At 45.6% G+C, this 16,781-nt stretch overlaps 1 protein-coding gene across 1 annotated transcript; it reads right to left on the bottom strand.

Annotated features, from left to right (window-relative positions):
* Positions 1-3,574: 3,574 nt before the first annotated feature.
* SLC46A2 (solute carrier family 46 member 2) lies at positions 3,575-15,327 on the bottom strand. Its single transcript, XM_063128525.1, has 4 exons — positions 14,158-15,327; positions 9,951-10,034; positions 7,493-7,649; positions 3,575-4,369 (listed from the first exon to the last, which is right to left on the bottom strand). The coding sequence occupies exons 1-4, from the start codon at positions 15,206-15,208 to the stop codon at positions 4,312-4,314; spliced, it is 1,350 nt and encodes a 449-aa protein (XP_062984595.1). The 5' UTR covers positions 15,209-15,327; the 3' UTR covers positions 3,575-4,311.
* Between the last annotated feature and the right edge of the window lie 1,454 nt (positions 15,328-16,781).

Here is a 16,781-nt window from a genome sequence, read left to right as displayed (position 1 = left end):
GTCGGTCTAACCAAGTAATTGGGAGGATGCTTTCAAAGTGTGAAATGCCCATGTTTCAGCTGCAGAGGAGGTCAAGGTCACAGATGGAGGGAACAAAGCATCAGCCGGGCAAAGGTGGGGATGCTTATATCTTCACACAGAATTGCTCAAGCAGGCCCAAAGTTCGTCCATACCACCACCACCCCGGTATATGTGAACAACCAACATGGTGTAAACTAAAGTACACAAACATGAAGGGCATGTCTCTAGGTGGTGCTGTAGTACAGCAGAATTACACAAATACACCAGGGTTTCATGCTGCTATTCACAGAAATACTTGACTTTCTTCATTAGGAAAAACACACTCTAGAGCATCCTCCCCTAACGCTTTCCAGATATTTTGGACTATAGCTCCATTCCATAAGCGCAGCAAGCGTTCCTCCCTTTCACGATTGTCGCTACACCAGTGAACTCTCTTTCCATTGTTTGCTGCCTGCTCTGCCCCGCCCCTTCTCCCTCCAGTTAATTGGTTACACCTGTGTAATTTTTTTAAGTTAAAGAGATGAAACTTGGCACCATGATAGCTCTTAAGGAGGGCTTTAGCCATGCCAAGCTTGAATCAGATTTGTTCATGTCTTGAATGTTAGGAATTTTTTAATTCACCCCCTCAAACTATTCTCCTGAAACTCTGCCAACGTGAAATTCCACCTGTTTGCATTTGTGGAGGATCTGTTTTCCTTTACTTTGATTTTTCTTTTAGATTTCTCTTTTATTTAAAGTGATACAATTTCCTTTACTTTGATAATACACAGCTGTGCATCTCCAGTTCATAAAAATAGAGATCTGCTGGGGTCCTCAGGGATGTGGGCTCCTTCTCCTTTCTCCTGCTCTGGCTTTGTTGTCTAGTGATTTACTGCTGTAACGTTTCATTGGCTGGGCTCCGTTTCTGCAGGCAATGAGGGTGGGGTTGGAGCAGTAAAAAGTCCATTCAGCAAACTAAGCACAAGGCCATTCATTCGACACGGCGTGCTGGAGGAGGGGTAACGCCCCACCCTCCCCGTTCATCAGCAAGGCTCCATTCAAAGCACACAAACACAACAAAGGAAAAAGCAAGAGGACAGCAATACATGGAGGCTTAAGGGTCCATTAAATCTGCTTGGGGAAATAATCCAGACTTTCCCCGCACCAAAATAATATGCAAAATGGAGGAAAAGAGGCAAGATGAATGCAGGACAGGCACAATGACATGCGAATCCCGCACTGCAATACCAGATAACAGACGTGGTGAGACTGCATTAAACCACTGGTGTGATGGAGTTCATTGTCAGAGGCTGCACCATCATGAGCATGATACAACAAAGCAGGGCTGGGCAGAAAGTATACCTCCAGCTGTTTTGGCCTTCAACTCCTAGCCTTACTGACGATTGGTCCTACTGGCAGGATCTTCTGGGAGTTGGTTGCAAACATCTGAAGATGAGCCTTCTACACACTCCAGCAATAGAGACTAGCCTTCCCCAAACTGATGCCCTCCAAAGATTTTGGATGACAGCTCCTATAATCCCTCACCACTGGCTATCTTGGTGGAGGTTGATGGGAGTTGTAGTGCAACACTTCTTGAGGGCTCCAGGTTGAGGAAGCCTTATACTAATGCTGGCATTAAGCAGTTGTGTTTTCACGTCTGTTACATGAAGACCTTCTGACCATGTCCAGTCTAAATATTGACAGTATCTGCTGCAGATGTCGACTTGTGCAACTTTATTGTTTTTCCACAACCACTATAGTGACCTGTTCTTTTTTCACATTCACATACAGATTTATGTACAACATATGTACAACATGCATATGCAGGCTTTATAGTTCATGTAAGGATAGAAATGTTCTCTTGAAGCGAATCATCTGATTACAAGGAAAAAACACGCGCCTGGATACTGAGATTCTCCTTCCATTGAACTATTTCTAACTCTTGGAGGCGCTACTTGAAGGAAAAACAATGTAAAGCAATCTGCAACCCCAGTCTTCTTCACCTTTAAAATATAAAATGATCTCACTGGAACCCTATCTGAAACTTACTCTTGTGTTGGAAAAAGTTCTGTGGGCTGCAGGGAGGTGTGGGGGTCCGTGACAGAACAGGATGTCTTGGAGTTCTCTCCAGGGGCAAAGTGAGTTCTCCACCTTCGGAGGGGAATTCCAGCATGGAAACCACCCATCCTTACAGTTGTCAGAGCTCTGATGTCAGTAGAGGCAAAAAAGGCATTCTATGGTTGGGTCAAGGAAAGATTGGGGAAAGGCCTGGATCCACAGGATCCAAGGCCTTTCCATTCCCCTACCATGCCCTCAGACTGGCAGCAAATTTATACCAGGTCTGGAATCCATGGAACTTTGAAGGGCAGTGAAAAATGCTCCTGAAAAAAAGGGGGACAACCCCAACCTAGTGAAACACCACTCCTTCCCTCTTTTTTCCTGGTATCCTGCCTCCCCCCCACATCCCTTTCTTCTTCTATTAAACCCTCCCTTCCTGTGGGAGGGATTTGTGGGAAGAATGCTGAATTCTGTGAATGCTAAGTACTGCTACTGTGACTTCAGTAACATTGAATGGTGGAGTTGTGAGCAGGGAGGCAACTTGTGACCCTTCAGATGTTTTGGCCTACAACTCGCACAATCCCTTACCATTGGCTGCTATGCTGGGTAGAGCTGATGGAAGACATTTGGACAATCACACGTTGCCCACCCCTGTGTAGGCCATCTCATCCAGGTGGATCTGACTCTATTGGTAGATCTCTGGGTGATTTGCAGTAGATCAGTGAGGATTTCTGTCTCCCTGTTATTTAACAATAGCTGCAACAAAATGGCTGCCCTTTGTTCTAAATTATATGCTGGACTGAAGAAAGCTCCAGGGAACTAGAAATAGATTTCTGTATGGAAGGGCAGTGAGTTGCATTCAGTTTTGGTACTCAAACCAAATCCCTGGGCTCACCATTCTTAAATTCTAAGGGCCTGTTCAGACGACACACTAAGCCATGATTTAGCTGCTAACCCTTTTGCAGCGAATGGTTAGTGAGCATGTTTAATGCTTATGTAGCCACCTTGGTTAGGATTGGTTCACACAACACACTAAGTCATGGTTCACATGACACACTGAGCCATAATGTTTAGCTCAAAATGTGTACCCACCATGGCTTAGTGCATTGTCGGAACAGGGTCTAAGTGTAAGACTTTGGACCTAGGCTCTGGTTGGTGGATCTCTGGGATCTAGTAAAAAACGAAGTTGATATCACAACCTTGAAGTTGGCCCACCACTAATGTAGACCAACTAGGGATGCTGGAGAAATCCTCAACTGATACTGGAGAAATCCTCCGAAATCTGTAGGGGACCAGATTTCCCCATTCCTGTTGGCACCAACAGGAAGAGCAGCAGGGCTCTGCGCCACTTGAGGCTTTCATCTACCCCCTCCCCCCTAAAAATAGCAAGATACATAAATTGTGTAAGTAATTTGCACATCTTGGGCAAATAGCAGTTGTAATTTGCGTATTTTAAGCAAATTGCAGCTATAAAATGCCTAGTTATGCTTAAATTGCAGTCACAATTTATATATATACCTAAGCACTTTACAGCCACAATTTACATAAAATAGGTTGTAATTCGCCCAACGTATGAAAATTGCTTGCTGTTTTAAAGGGGACACTTTAGACAAAATCCACAAGCCAGGCTGGGGACCTCCGTGGAAATTCATCAAGCCCCAAGAGAGCTGGTTTTCCCCATCATGGCCATCCCCTGGACTGGACCCAGGCAGATTCACACACCCTAGGTCCAATCCCCACCTCGATACAGGCATTCCAGAGCTAGAGCATCCCAAGCTGTTGTGTCCGGCCTCTGCTTGAAGACCTCTAGAAAGGGAAGTTCTAGAAAGAGGGCGCCTTGGTTGCTGTGGACATTTGCTTTCAGAGATGGGAGAGATGCACAGAGGAGACCAGAGTTAAGAACCACAGTGTCTGTGTGGAAAGTAGAACTGGTTCTGTGCAAAGTGATTCCAGTAGCAACTCTGGCAGATAGGAAAAGCAGGGAGAATGGCAACTCTACCTCCGTGGTAAATCCTAATCTCACTTGTTCTGTGGACTCTCCCCCCGCACCCATCTTTTTCTTTTTTAGGCTGCTGTCCCATCCTGCATGCATGAGTTAATACTGAGACTAGCTCCTAAAAGTTAAGCAGTTCTCATAGTGCAGCCTCAAGACCGAAGGGGCCTTTCATACAGTTGATGCAGCAGACTGCTGGAACGTGGAATTGGTTCTAGTCCATATGTCTTCTTCTGAAAAAGGTACAGCCCTTTCTACTCTCAGTTGGTTAAAATCTCCAGCGAGCCAGACGATACTTGTTGCTTGTACGCTACGATACTGCAGGGGAGAGAACAAAGAAGCAAAAAGGTGTGAATGAATTTGCACAATCGAAAGAACAATGGTTCTGATGACCTTTTTCACAGGTTCAAATGTTTGTGCTCCCTTTCTTGGGCTTGATGCACGTGTAATTCTCTTAGTTGGAAGTCAAAGCTAACACACATTTTGACATAAACAGAAACAACATAACAAGTGACTGGATGCCTGATAAAATAATATTAGGGACAAGAGAGCCCTTCAATGAAATGTTGTAGTATGGATGTCGGGGTTCCAGATATTCCATTCCATTTAACCCCCCTCATTTTCTCTCTCTCTTCCCCACCCTGAAATAGAATTCTGTTGCCACTGAGTGTTTCTATTGGACTGTTTTTGGGTTTCATCAATGTATGGCCAGATGTCCTCTTTTACAAAGGACAGTCCTCTATTTCAAGGGCTGTCAAGTCCAAGTCTGCTTTGAAGATAACAAACCATCAGAAAGAAGAGCTTGGCCTTGAAATTACCCATCCACAATGAACACCCAGACAGCAGACTGAGCAAGGCACATGGGTCCCCTAATCACAGTCTTCCCCACTACGGTGAGATGAACTATAGTTCTATTTAAATAATACTAACAGGGCAGTATCCAATGGGGTGCAACCACTAATGTAAAATACGTTGCGCTAGCATAAAGTATATTAGTACAATGCCAATAGCGTTAGCTGAGGCACTGTTTTCCCCAGCAAGTTTCATGCCTTAGTGGGGGGACTTGAACTCAGATCTCTCTAGCTCTTGTCCAAAAAACCCTCTAGCCACTAAATCATGCTGGCTCTCAATTTCTTTCTTGCTTGCTTTCTTGCTTGCTTGCTTGTTTTAAAGCAAGGTTCTTTATGGCAGCTGACAAAAATAATAGGTTAAAACAGTAATAAACCACCTAAAACATATAGATAATACAGAGCAAAACAAAACAGCAGAGGTTAAAATTAGGGGTGTGCTCCGCTCCGATTAGGAGCGTAGAAGCAGTAGCGGATTGGCCTGCTCCGCCTTACCCAGAGGCGGAGTAGGAGCGGAACGCAGACCCCTAGAAGCAAGGCGAAGAGAAGCGGCCATTTTCGGAGCGCTTCTCTTTCCGCGGAGCGCTCCGATCGCCATCTTGAAAACATTTCGCCATAGGATTGCATTGCGGCAAATAATCGCAGATAACTACGTTCTTTTTGAAGCTATCGTTCTGGAAATTCTTGTGCTCAGAGAGTTGTGGATGGGGGTCATTTTGAGACCACTCTCACCTCTCTGCGTCGTGCGGGTCGCGTGCTATATGTTTTTGAAAATCGGGTCAACCGCGTGGCTCAAACGGCGTTTTCGGCTTTTCGCCCATAGGATTGCATTGAGGGAAAGACTCGGGCATAACTGGGTTGGTTTTTAAACTATCGTTCTGAAAATTCTTGTGCACAGAGAGTCGTGGATGGGGGTCATTTTGAGACTACTCTCACCTCTCTGCGTCGTGTGGGTCGCGCGCTAGAATCTTTTAAAAAATCGGCGGGAAAAATACCTTTTTCAAAGGGCTGAGGGGCAGAGTCAGCTCCCGGTCATGATCACATGATCCCAAAGTTAGAGGAGGGCATAGGCAAAATGGGTAACTTGGGATTCTGGGAAACTTCTCTTTCTTCATCTGAACGGACTTTTCCCAGTGTTTTTTAACACAGTAGCCCCACCAAATGCACAAACACAACCTGAAATCATATACTAAGCCAAGAATAAGAGATAGAAACACAGCACTGCTACCCACCCTAACTTTGGGGAACAACTGAAAAGATGTGGTGCAAGGGGATGAGCTCCCCTAGGGCATCTCATCGTGGACGTGCCCCCACTCTCTCCTGCACTGGAAGGCCATTAGAGCCTTCCAAAGAGAGTAAAATGGTGGAGCAATGCCTATCAAGAGTCGAAGTGAGCGTTTACTTCTTAGTGGTGGAGCGATGCCTATTATGAGTTGAAGTGAGCGTTTACTTCTCAAGCTCAGAGCTGTTGGTGAAGCAATGGCTGTCTTGAGTTGAACTGGCAGCTGCTTCCCCCTCCCCCGGGCACGTCCCCCTATTGCTGGTAAAAGACAGATATAGCCTTTTTAAAAAAAATTCTTCTTGCTGTTTATTGAGCAACACTGCTGCTTTTAATTCCACCCCTCCTTTGTTTATTTATTGATTTATTCCATTTTATATGCATTACTGGCTTATCCTTGGCTCACTTCCTTATGCCCCCAGAAATGCCAGCTGCATGCCTGCCTGCCTTCCCTCCCTCCTCCCCTGCCCACCTCGCAGGGATGTTGTGTGTGTGTGGCTTTGACTCAGGGGAGAAGTCCTTCCTGCGCTCACTTGGAGTTTTGGAAGTTCCAAATTTTGCAGGTTTAAGCCCCGCCAAAAAACAGGGGATGATGGGACTGCCTTGAGTCTCGGTGTGCGGCATATGTATGCCTGGATAAGCTGTCATGGTGGTGAGTTTGAGGTTTTTTTTTAACGTGCAAAATTGACGGAGCTATGGAAAGGGGTGTTGGATTTTCATAAATTCCCCAAAAATCAGGGGATGATGGGACTGCTTTGAGTCTCAGCGTGCATATGTATCCCTGGATAAGCTTTCATGGTGGCGTGTTTGAGGTTTCTAACGTGCAAATTGACGGAGCTATGGAAAGGGGTGTGAATGGGGTGCCCGATTTTCAAAAATTCCCCAAAAATCAGGGGATGATGGGATTGCTTTGAAACTTGGCGTGTGTGTGTATACCCCCATGAGGTGTCATGGTGCCAAACGTGAGGTTTCTAACTTGAACAGAAAAAAAGTTGTATAATTTTTTAGCTTTCAATGCAAGCCTATGGGGGGAAAAAACGGAGCTCTGATCCGGATCTGGAGCTCCGAGCGGAGCGGAAGTGGGCGGAGCGGGGGGCGGGGCGAAGCGGCCCAATCCAAAAAATGGCGGATCTGCAAGTGAAGCGGAGCGAGGGGTCCGTGCACACCCCTAGTTAAAATCAGTTAAAATCCCTGAGCAAAGGGATTATGAATCCAGACACACACACTTCCCTACACACCTTTAGGGAGAAAATGTAGCTCCTACCTTCGAGGAAAGTATCTCAGAAGAAGCAGGGTGCGCTTTGCTTTGCTTACCTGATGGGGATCAGACTTAGGCAACCGATGCCACATGACAATAGGAAGCACAGTCCATTGAACCAGATGATTGTTGTTTGGTAGATTTTATTGTAGGCTGTTAATGTCACAGCCCCTGTGATCACCAGGGACAGCTGCAGCAGAACAAACAACTTTCCTGCAAACAAAAGCGGAAAGAAAGCGCAACAGTGCAACACTTAAGACTACTTTACATCGTTATCTGTTGTATTGCTTTTCTCTTTCGTTTAAAATGACTCATGTGACTAGATTAAAAGCGAGCTAAAGACGCCCTGAATAATTAGGCCTTCTTGTCTCACCTCTGGTTTGATTTATGAAAAATGATCCTAGTAATTTGTTTATCTCAGTTATGTAGAGTTAGGCGGAATCCAGAATTTATCGCAGAATTAATATTCAAAAGGGGTATGTGTGTGGGTGTCCTTTGTATACCGAGCTCTGAAACAACTTCTTGAACAGCTTTGAGAGGGTGTCATTCGGTAAACAAGTTCTTGCAACCCAGATGTTTCCTTACTATTAATAGAACAGCCAAACACAATTCAGGTCTGGAAACCCATATACTGCAGATGTGTTCCGCTTCCCACGACGAATCGGGTGGTAATGATTTAGAGCTTGGACAGCAAATATCAGAGTATATGAATTAAAAGCAATGCCCTTTGGGTTTAGGATTGCATGACCCTTACAGTAAAAACAGCAGATTTCTGGGACCATACAGGATCTTCTCATTGGGGATAAGGCCATCACCTAGTCATAATAACTGAATAGGCCCTCCAGTGTTTGTTTACGAGGAGGGCTTTCTCCGCTGTGGCACCCCGGTTGTGGAATGAGCTCCCCAGAGAGGTCCGCCTGGCGCCTACACTGTACTCCTTTCGTCGCCAGCTGAACACCTTTTTATTCTCTCAGTATTTTAACACTTAATTTTAACTTAAATTTAAATCTTACTGTTTTAACTCTGTATTTTAATTTTATATCAATTTTGCTGCGTGGTTTTTATCCTAGTTGTGCTTTTTATACTGTATTTTGTATTTGTGCTTTAATCTGTTGGTTGTTTTATTATGGTTTTAATTTTTATGAACTGCCCAGAGAGCTTTGGCTATTGGGCGGTATAAACATGTAATAAATAAATAAATAAATAAATAAATAGTTTTTGATTGTGATGGAGACAGTATGCCTCTGTGTACCAGTTGCTGGGGAACACAGGTGTGTATGTGAGGGGTGCCATTGCACTCATTGCCCAACTTGTCAGCTTCCCACAGGCAGCTGGTTGGCCACTGTGTGAACAGAATGTGGGACTAGATACTGGCCCGTGGTCTGATTCAGAAGGGCTCTCCTTACATTCTTTTGAGCAACACAAGTGCCACGGAACTCGTTTTTTCATTTGCTGGAACAGATTCACATACCTCTTCTTCTGAACATAAGAAAAGCCCTGCTGGATCAGAACAATGGTCCATTTAGTCCAGCATCCTGTTTCCAATGCTGGACAGCAAGATGCCTCCCGTTAGTTTAGCTGCTGTCAGCACCTGGCACCTTCAGGATACATTTGGGGCCCTAGCATGCTGGGAAAGTCCATCAGCATTGGGATTTCCTTGCTGGGCAGTAGGTGGCTTGCAAGCCACCCTTTTTTTTAAAAAACCCCTCAATATCCCCAGAGCACTGGAAGGCACAGCTGGCAACCTTTCTGCTAGGTAAGCGTACAGCCTAGGGGGCCCATGGTAGGCATTTTACTGGGGTGGGCGGGTGGCTCAGACCTGCAGCTGGCCCTGAATTGGATGTCTGCATAATCGCCCATGTCACCCATGATCCTCTTTGAATGATGGCGAGAAAGGGGTGTGTCTGCTCCTCCATCCCATGAAAACTTGTGTCAGTCTAAGACATCTGCTCTTCTGGACCATTTTTAGAGATCAGTCAACTCAAAAAGCATCCAGCTTTTCCTCAGTGCTGGTTGTTATAAATTCTAGCGCGCAGCCTAAAACGACACCTTATTCTGAATGAATTAAGCCTGGTGTCTCCAACACGGTACCTGTCAGCACCAGTATGCCTTTTGGTGTCCAAGAGGCTTCCTTCCCCCCTTGATTTTTATTTTATTTTTAAAGATCTTTTTAATTTAAAACAACAACTGGGAGGCTGGCATGATACAAAGCGAGGTGTGAGCATCCGCTGCTATTGTTATTCTCAAAAAAGCCTCTGGGTTCCACATCTCTCTGTTTGCCTTCTGTGAAGTGAGTGTTTCAAAGTTCAAAGCTCACTTCTGCAATTTTGTGACCGGGCAAGTTGCCCTCCCCCATGGCAGCCACAACACACTGTCAACATTCCCAATATTCTGATTGACATCCTGTCCCTTAATTGATGGGTTGGGAAGCCCATCAATTAAGTTCAACTTGTTCTTAATGAAGAAACTTTTTTTGGGTGAGTCAGGGCCGAGTTCTTCAAAGCCACTCCTTACCATATGACGATCCTCTTACATGTTTCGATAACAAAGACCTGATGGTTGGCAGGGGAATGAGGGCAAACAGCATCACTGCACGAGCTGGAACAGAAGAGAAAGAAAATTTTGGAGAAATTCTCATGGGTTTGTTTTGGGGTTCTTGTGTTTACTTTATTTACAAGGTGGCAAAGGAATGTGTGTGACTTTCCTTTCTTTCATTGTACAATCATCTCTTGGGCAACCTGTTGCCTCCTCAACTTCCCACACTTCAATTAATGTCATGTCCCTCTCTTCCCCCACAATGCCCCGGAATGACACTAGGTGTGGGACACTGTGGAGGATGTAAAATGGGAGCCAGGTTGCCAACACAGTTGCTGCTGTTGCCTTTTCAAGTGGCGGCGTAACCCCCTCCCCGCACCAAACGCCTTAGGAAAGGAGAAATAAGCTGTGCTACAACCCATGCCAACGTTGAACCCTACTTGTGAGAAACTGTTGGAGAATTTCTCCTCCCCCCAAGGAATTCTGGTGAAATTGTCCACCCAATTTCTCTGCCCATAAATAGGGTGGAGAATTTTGAGAGGCCACCTCTAGTTGTGACTCAGCTGGGACATTTGCTTCACATATCCAAATGATCTGTGTCAACACATGACAGACATGTACGTATGAAGCAGCAGCAAATTTCTCAATTTGTAAAATTAGTTTTAAGTAGGACTGCAAATGTTTAATTAAGGTGTAGTGTATTGGCCCTCCTGGCTTGCCATACCAGGTAGTGGTATGGGTTGGTTTTAGGGTTCTTGCAGCTCTCAGCTGCAATAGTTGTAGTTTCTGTTCAGTATTGCCAACAGCTGTATGACCTGTCTTCAATAAACCTACTTCATTACAGTGGTGGTGGTTGGTTTCGAATCCTCTCTGTGGTTTTCTTTTCATGATGTACTTCACAATTAATCAATTCAAAAACTTTTAATTGACTAAAAAGCTGCCTCCACATTAACTGGGCAGTAGAATATATATATATTTGTTGTTGTTTATTCGTTCAGTCATTTCCGACTCTTCGTGACTTCATGGACCAGCCCACGCCAGAGCTTTCTGTCGCCCGTTGCCACCCCTAGCTCCCGCAAAGTCGAGTCCGTCACCTCCAGAATATCATTCATCCATCTTGCCCTTGGTCGGCCCCTCTTCCTTTTGCCTTCCACTTTCCCTAGCATCAGCCTCTTCTCCAGGGTATCCTGTCTTCTCATTATGTGGCCAAAGTACTTCAGTTTTGCCTTTAATACCATTCCCTCAAGTGAGCAGTCTGGCTTTATTCCCTGGAGTATGGACTGGTTTGATCTTCTTGCAGTCCAAGGCACTCTCAGAATTTTCCTCCAACACCACACACACACACACACACACACACACACACACACACACATATAATTTGTATCCCGCCTTTTAGTTATTATTGTTAATATAGCAAAAGCCAGATTTATGTGTTGTGTCAAATCATTATGATCTCATCATGGTAACGTTATATTCCTCTTGAACATTTATACCTGAGAGGATACGGAATGTCATTTGTTGCGGTATTTTGCAGAATGTGGAATATGAAGCAGGAAAGCACATTATGAAAGGAGCATATGGAATGTGTCATGTGCCCCAACAATTATCAGTGCCCTTCAATCCCACTATAAAGCAGTAGTGTAGATTGAGCCGATGAGGTTCATGGCACTACCATTCCCAGCAAGCAATGAGACTAACATGTTTATTATGGCATACATTTTTGTGCACTAGAGCCCAGGGGCTAGAATCAAGGTTGGTGGCAGAAAATATCTTTGCTTATCATGTCACTGAAGATCCCAAAGCATGAAATGTGGGTGAGGCAGATGCAAACCTGTTTCCACCGAGTATTGCAGAGCAATAGCAAACTAAACACCTACACAGGCGTTCCAAAAACGATTGCATCAATGGAGAACTATTAATACCTTCACTGCAATTGTTGCTCAATGCGAAAAGTAGCTTCCTCGATGCCAGCTTATCATGTACTGGTCGAGTTTTGCTTGCCTGCAATCAAGAGACTATTATGATATGGAGAAAGGCCTCAGTGTAGAGTTAGAGGTTGTTTACTGGCAAAATGTTAGCATTTGCCAAAGGTAAAGCAATTCCCTGGCTGAAGAATTCATACAGCGCAATCATCAGAAATAAGTCCATGAGATTTACTTACCCCATCCAAATGCATTTTAGTAAATTAACCAGTTAACTAAATTTGCATAATTTTTCTTATAATTAAGAAGAATTCTGAAACAAAGAGTATATTTTCTTTGTATCTTAAACTATGCTTGTATACATTGGAGCAGCACTGGTAGTGGGTTAGCACTTAAGTATCACAAAATAAGAGGAAATGCATCCACAAAAAGGACAAAAGAAGGCAGTCATTTGCATAACATGTATATCTGAGGGTGCAAACTTAGAAATAACGGGCAGTATCTAACACTGCCAAAGCACCAGCAAGACCCACTGTTTGTGCAACGGGTATTTAGTGCTTTGAATAGGAATTGGAAATGAGCAGAAAAATTCATTTCTAGAAGGTGGCAGGTCAGCAGAACTCATGTAATGGAGTTCTACTGACCTGTCTTAATCCAGCAATGAGTATCTGCACTTGTTTGGGGGCTTGCTTTATGAAGTGCTAAATCCCCATCGTGTAAGTGATGGGTCCCCCATGCACAATGGAATTGTCGGCAGGATAGAAGCCCCATTAGATGTACCCAGCAACTATTATTTAAATTGAAAGTATGCATTTCACCATAGCAGGGAAGATAGTCACCAGGTGACCTGCGTCCCTGCTCAGTCTGCTGTCCAGGTGCTCACTGTGGATGGGCATCTTCAAGGCCCCTTCTGCCGTTCTCCTGTCTGATGGTTCTTTATCTTTAAACCTGATTTGGACAGGTCAGCCCTTCAGGTGGTGGGGCACGTTCAAATAGAGGGCGGTCCTCTGTAAAAGAGGACACATGGCCGCAGTAAGTAGAGCTGAAAAACATTCCAATGAGGAATGAGTAGGGTGACCATATGAAAAGGAGGACAGGGCTCCTGTATCTCTAACAGTGGTATTGAAAATTCCCTCTTCATCACAACAGTTCCTTCTCAACACAACTGTTAGATACAGGAGCCCTGTCCTCCTTTCCATATGGTCACCCTAGGAGTGAGCATGCTCAGTGGCTTCAGAATAGTGTAAACCAACAGTACTGCAACTCCAACAGCGCTTGCCGGATGAAGGGGGAAAAACAGTGATTTCCAATTGAATTTGCCTGGTGTGGTTTTTCCCTTTGACTAGAGCAAGTGCAAATGATGTTGTGCTGGTGCTGTGACTACATAGTATACTGCCCATGCTGTTAGTTATGACTAACTTAAGTCTCATTAATCAATGGACACACTCCTAAGTATGACTCTGGGCCTTGCTAGACCTGGTGGAAAATCCGGGGGAGAGGAGGGTAGACCTCACGTTATGAATAATGCGAGATCTCGCCCTTATTCACACGCAAGCTGCGACGAGCTCTAGAGGAGAGCTGTTGTGACTGCCATTTTTTTAATTTTTAAAGTAGCAGAGCAGCGCAGGAGCCAGGAAAAGTAAATAGGTTTTTTTAAAAAAATTCTCCTTTCTCCCCATCCATGATCTCCCCCCACCTGTGATGTCCGATCCCCCGCCCACCCCCTGGCCCCGTTCTCCTTCCCGCGATATCTGATCCCCCACCCGATGTCCCCCACCCGCAATTCCCCCCTGACTGTCCCCTGGGCCGCGATTCCCCCCCCCGATCTCCCTGGCCTCCTTTTCCCCTCCCCATGTCCCCACCGTAGCCCTGATGGCCGCAGCGCTCCTCAAGCGGTGCTGGTAACCTTGGGCCCAGGGAGGGTCACACCCTTGCCTGAGCCCGGGATACCCTGTGCGTCATCTGGATGCACAGGGGTGAGCCTGGGGCTCGCACCAGGAAAGCCCCGTCTAGGAAGGCCCGAAGTCTGGATCTGACCTCTGGTGATTATATTTCCTAAGTATGCCACTTTCTACCATTGCTAACAAAGTAGAACTCTATGGAGACATGAATGGATTCCAGTCCACTTATGCCATAATAAATCTTGTTAGTCTTTAAAGTGGCAAAAGACTCTTCATAGTTTTTGCTGCAGCAGATTTACGATATATGTGCAATAAATAAAAAAAAAACCTTTGAATAAAAGTTATGGAATGGCTTTGACTCACCAATGTAAAACAAGTACGTCTTTTGCACAAAGGCCATGGTGAGGATCCCAGCTGAGAAGGATATGATCCCGATCATGATCATCGTGGTGTCCCTTAAACACCTGGAGAACACCAAGACGCCCAGAAAGCTGGTGATGAAGATCAGGTAGCCGGCGGCATTGGCATAGCCAATGTATACTGGTCCCCAGCTCAGGGGTTCCTTGAGCAAGAAGAGTGGCAGCACATCCATGGCTCCTGCTACACATAAGTCATACATGATGGCCCCCACAAAAAGCATGGCAATAATAAGCTTGGAAGGGGCCATTGGGGGGTCCCTTTCTGTTTCGTGGATGATGGGCCCTTGGTCATCATCACCCAGCTTGCTGTCAGGATGTTCGGGGGCCACAGTAGTAGCTGGGCAGGAACCTCCAGGCGTGGGGACTCGGAGGATGATCATGCTGTAGAGGAGACAGAGAGCGTATAAGGCAACGCTGCAAGAAGCCAGCACCGTGCCGTGCTGGTAACCGAGGTGGAAACTGAGAAAGAGGTGCCCAGACGCAATGCTCCCCACAAAGCCGGCTATGCCATAGATGAGCTCAATGCTGATGAGGCGCAGTGTTCTCCTGCTCTCGGAGGAGCTCTGAGACCCCACAGCCATGACGCCACCCCAGTAGGTAGCGAAACCTCCTGCCAGACCATGCCAGGCAGCAGCCCCGTACATCAGCTCGATCGGCCATGAAAACATGATCAAGCAGAGCAGAAGGAACCGAGAGATCAAATAGCCGCCCAGAGGCACGCAGATGGAGATCTTCTGGCTCTTCGTATCACCCAGTTTAGCCAGGCTGTAAGCTGTCAGCAGCGGGGTCAGGCCATCAATGAGCTTGTAGATGATGTAGAAGTTGGAGATGGCTTTCTGCTGCACAGCCTCGTCGGAGAGGAAGGAGGAGACGTTAGTCTGGTTGTAGTAATTCTTCACCACCAGCAGCAGCCCCGTGTCATAGAATGAGCTGGCAAGCTGAGCCCCAGCAACAACGGGCTCAATCCAGGTCCTCATCTCCATCAACCCAAACATGTTTGCTGAGAGTCAGTGTTGGCTAAGGGCAGAAGAAAGAGAGCCTGGGAGCCAAGCCAGGATTTCTGATCTGGATCATAAAAGTGAGACTCACTACACTAAACGCAGAAACAGAGAGCTGTTCAGAGATCTCTGCCTCCGCGAACAAGCAAAGTTCTTCTCTCTCTCTCTCTCTCTCCCTCTCATGTTCAGGTTGCCTTTCTGTGCCAGGAGTACGCCTACAGGCTGTCCACTCCTCCTGGTGTGGCTTTTAAGAAGTCACATGGCCTGGGGAAATTCTCAGCTTCATTTTAGGAAGTGAAAGTCGTTTGGTCAGTTTGTTTTGAAACAGGCGTGTCTAATATCAAGGGCTTACTGCCTGCTCCCACCCACCCACCCCCGCCGGGATGTAGCTCCTGGCCTCTGTGTGGTCATGAGGCTGTTTGGAAACACAGGGACAGGTAGAATGGGTCCTGGCTGCACAGAGGCAGGAAGAACAGTGTGCTCTCATGCCTCCGATGCTGCAAGTCTTCTCTCTCTCTCTCAACAATACTTCCCACACCAATCCTGAGTAGAACAAGGAGCAGAGAAAGGAGAAATTGGTGTCAGGGAGAGATGACAAGTACATGAAACATCTACAGAGTGGGATAATGTGTGTGTGTGTGTGTGTGTGTGTGTGAATAAATACAGACAATGGAGCCTGGGGTACTCCAAATTTGGTGGGGCTGTGAATCAATTCTGGTTTTCAGTCAGAACGAGCCAGAACTCTAAGCTGTTTTTAAAGCTCAACTGAAAACTTTTTTCTCTACAGCTTTTAGAACGTGACTTTGTTCTTACTTCCACACTGTTACTTTAATTGCCCCCTGAGCTTATTTGGTGTGTTCGCTTCCCTTTTTATTGTTTTATTACGATTTTATTAGAATGTAAGCCCATGTTGCTGTTTTATTCTTTTACTTTGTACAGCACCACGTACACTGATGATATAAATAAATAATAAGCTATCCAAGCTGCTGAGCCTGATTTTTTTTTTGGGGGGGATAAGGTTCAGCACCATGGAGAGCTCCTTTAAAGTTCTGCCAGGTTTTGAATGAAACCCAAGATAGATTCACAGCCCCACCAAAATCGGAGCCACCATCCTCCATTGGATACAGATAGCCATTTGTCATGAAGACAGCTGGTAAATAAAAAGACAGAGCTCACATTGGGTCCCTCACCGGTGGGCAAAACCAGCTCCCACCTTGATTTGCATAGAAAATGACAGACATGCACACCAGCAAATCAAGTGTTATCTCAGCCCCTGCCCACCCTCACTTCCGGCTTAATGCTCTCCATCTTTTGTAATTAGTAATTTGTACAGCTTTATTTGGCTATCGGTTTGCCGTTTTTATAATGAAAGAGACATTCCCTCCCACCCAAAGTACAAAACTGCTTCTAAGAGCTGGTGTATTTCTTGGAGACATCAGAGGCACCAACCAATCAGCTTTATGCATATCTGGTTTCTAGTACAATCTTGCAAAACTGTCCCCTGCCCCAAAACTTGACCCCAGAGAGAACTCTTTCTCTCTCTGTGTGTCACATCTAGATTTACTCAGAG

The sequence above is a fragment of the Elgaria multicarinata genome, chromosome 6 (genome assembly GCF_023053635.1).
Source record: "Elgaria multicarinata webbii isolate HBS135686 ecotype San Diego chromosome 6, rElgMul1.1.pri, whole genome shotgun sequence".
Classification (NCBI taxonomy): domain Eukaryota; kingdom Metazoa; phylum Chordata; class Lepidosauria; order Squamata; family Anguidae; genus Elgaria; species Elgaria multicarinata.
Note: the sequence above shows the minus strand (reverse complement) of the source record. Positions and strands in the feature narration are given on the sequence as shown.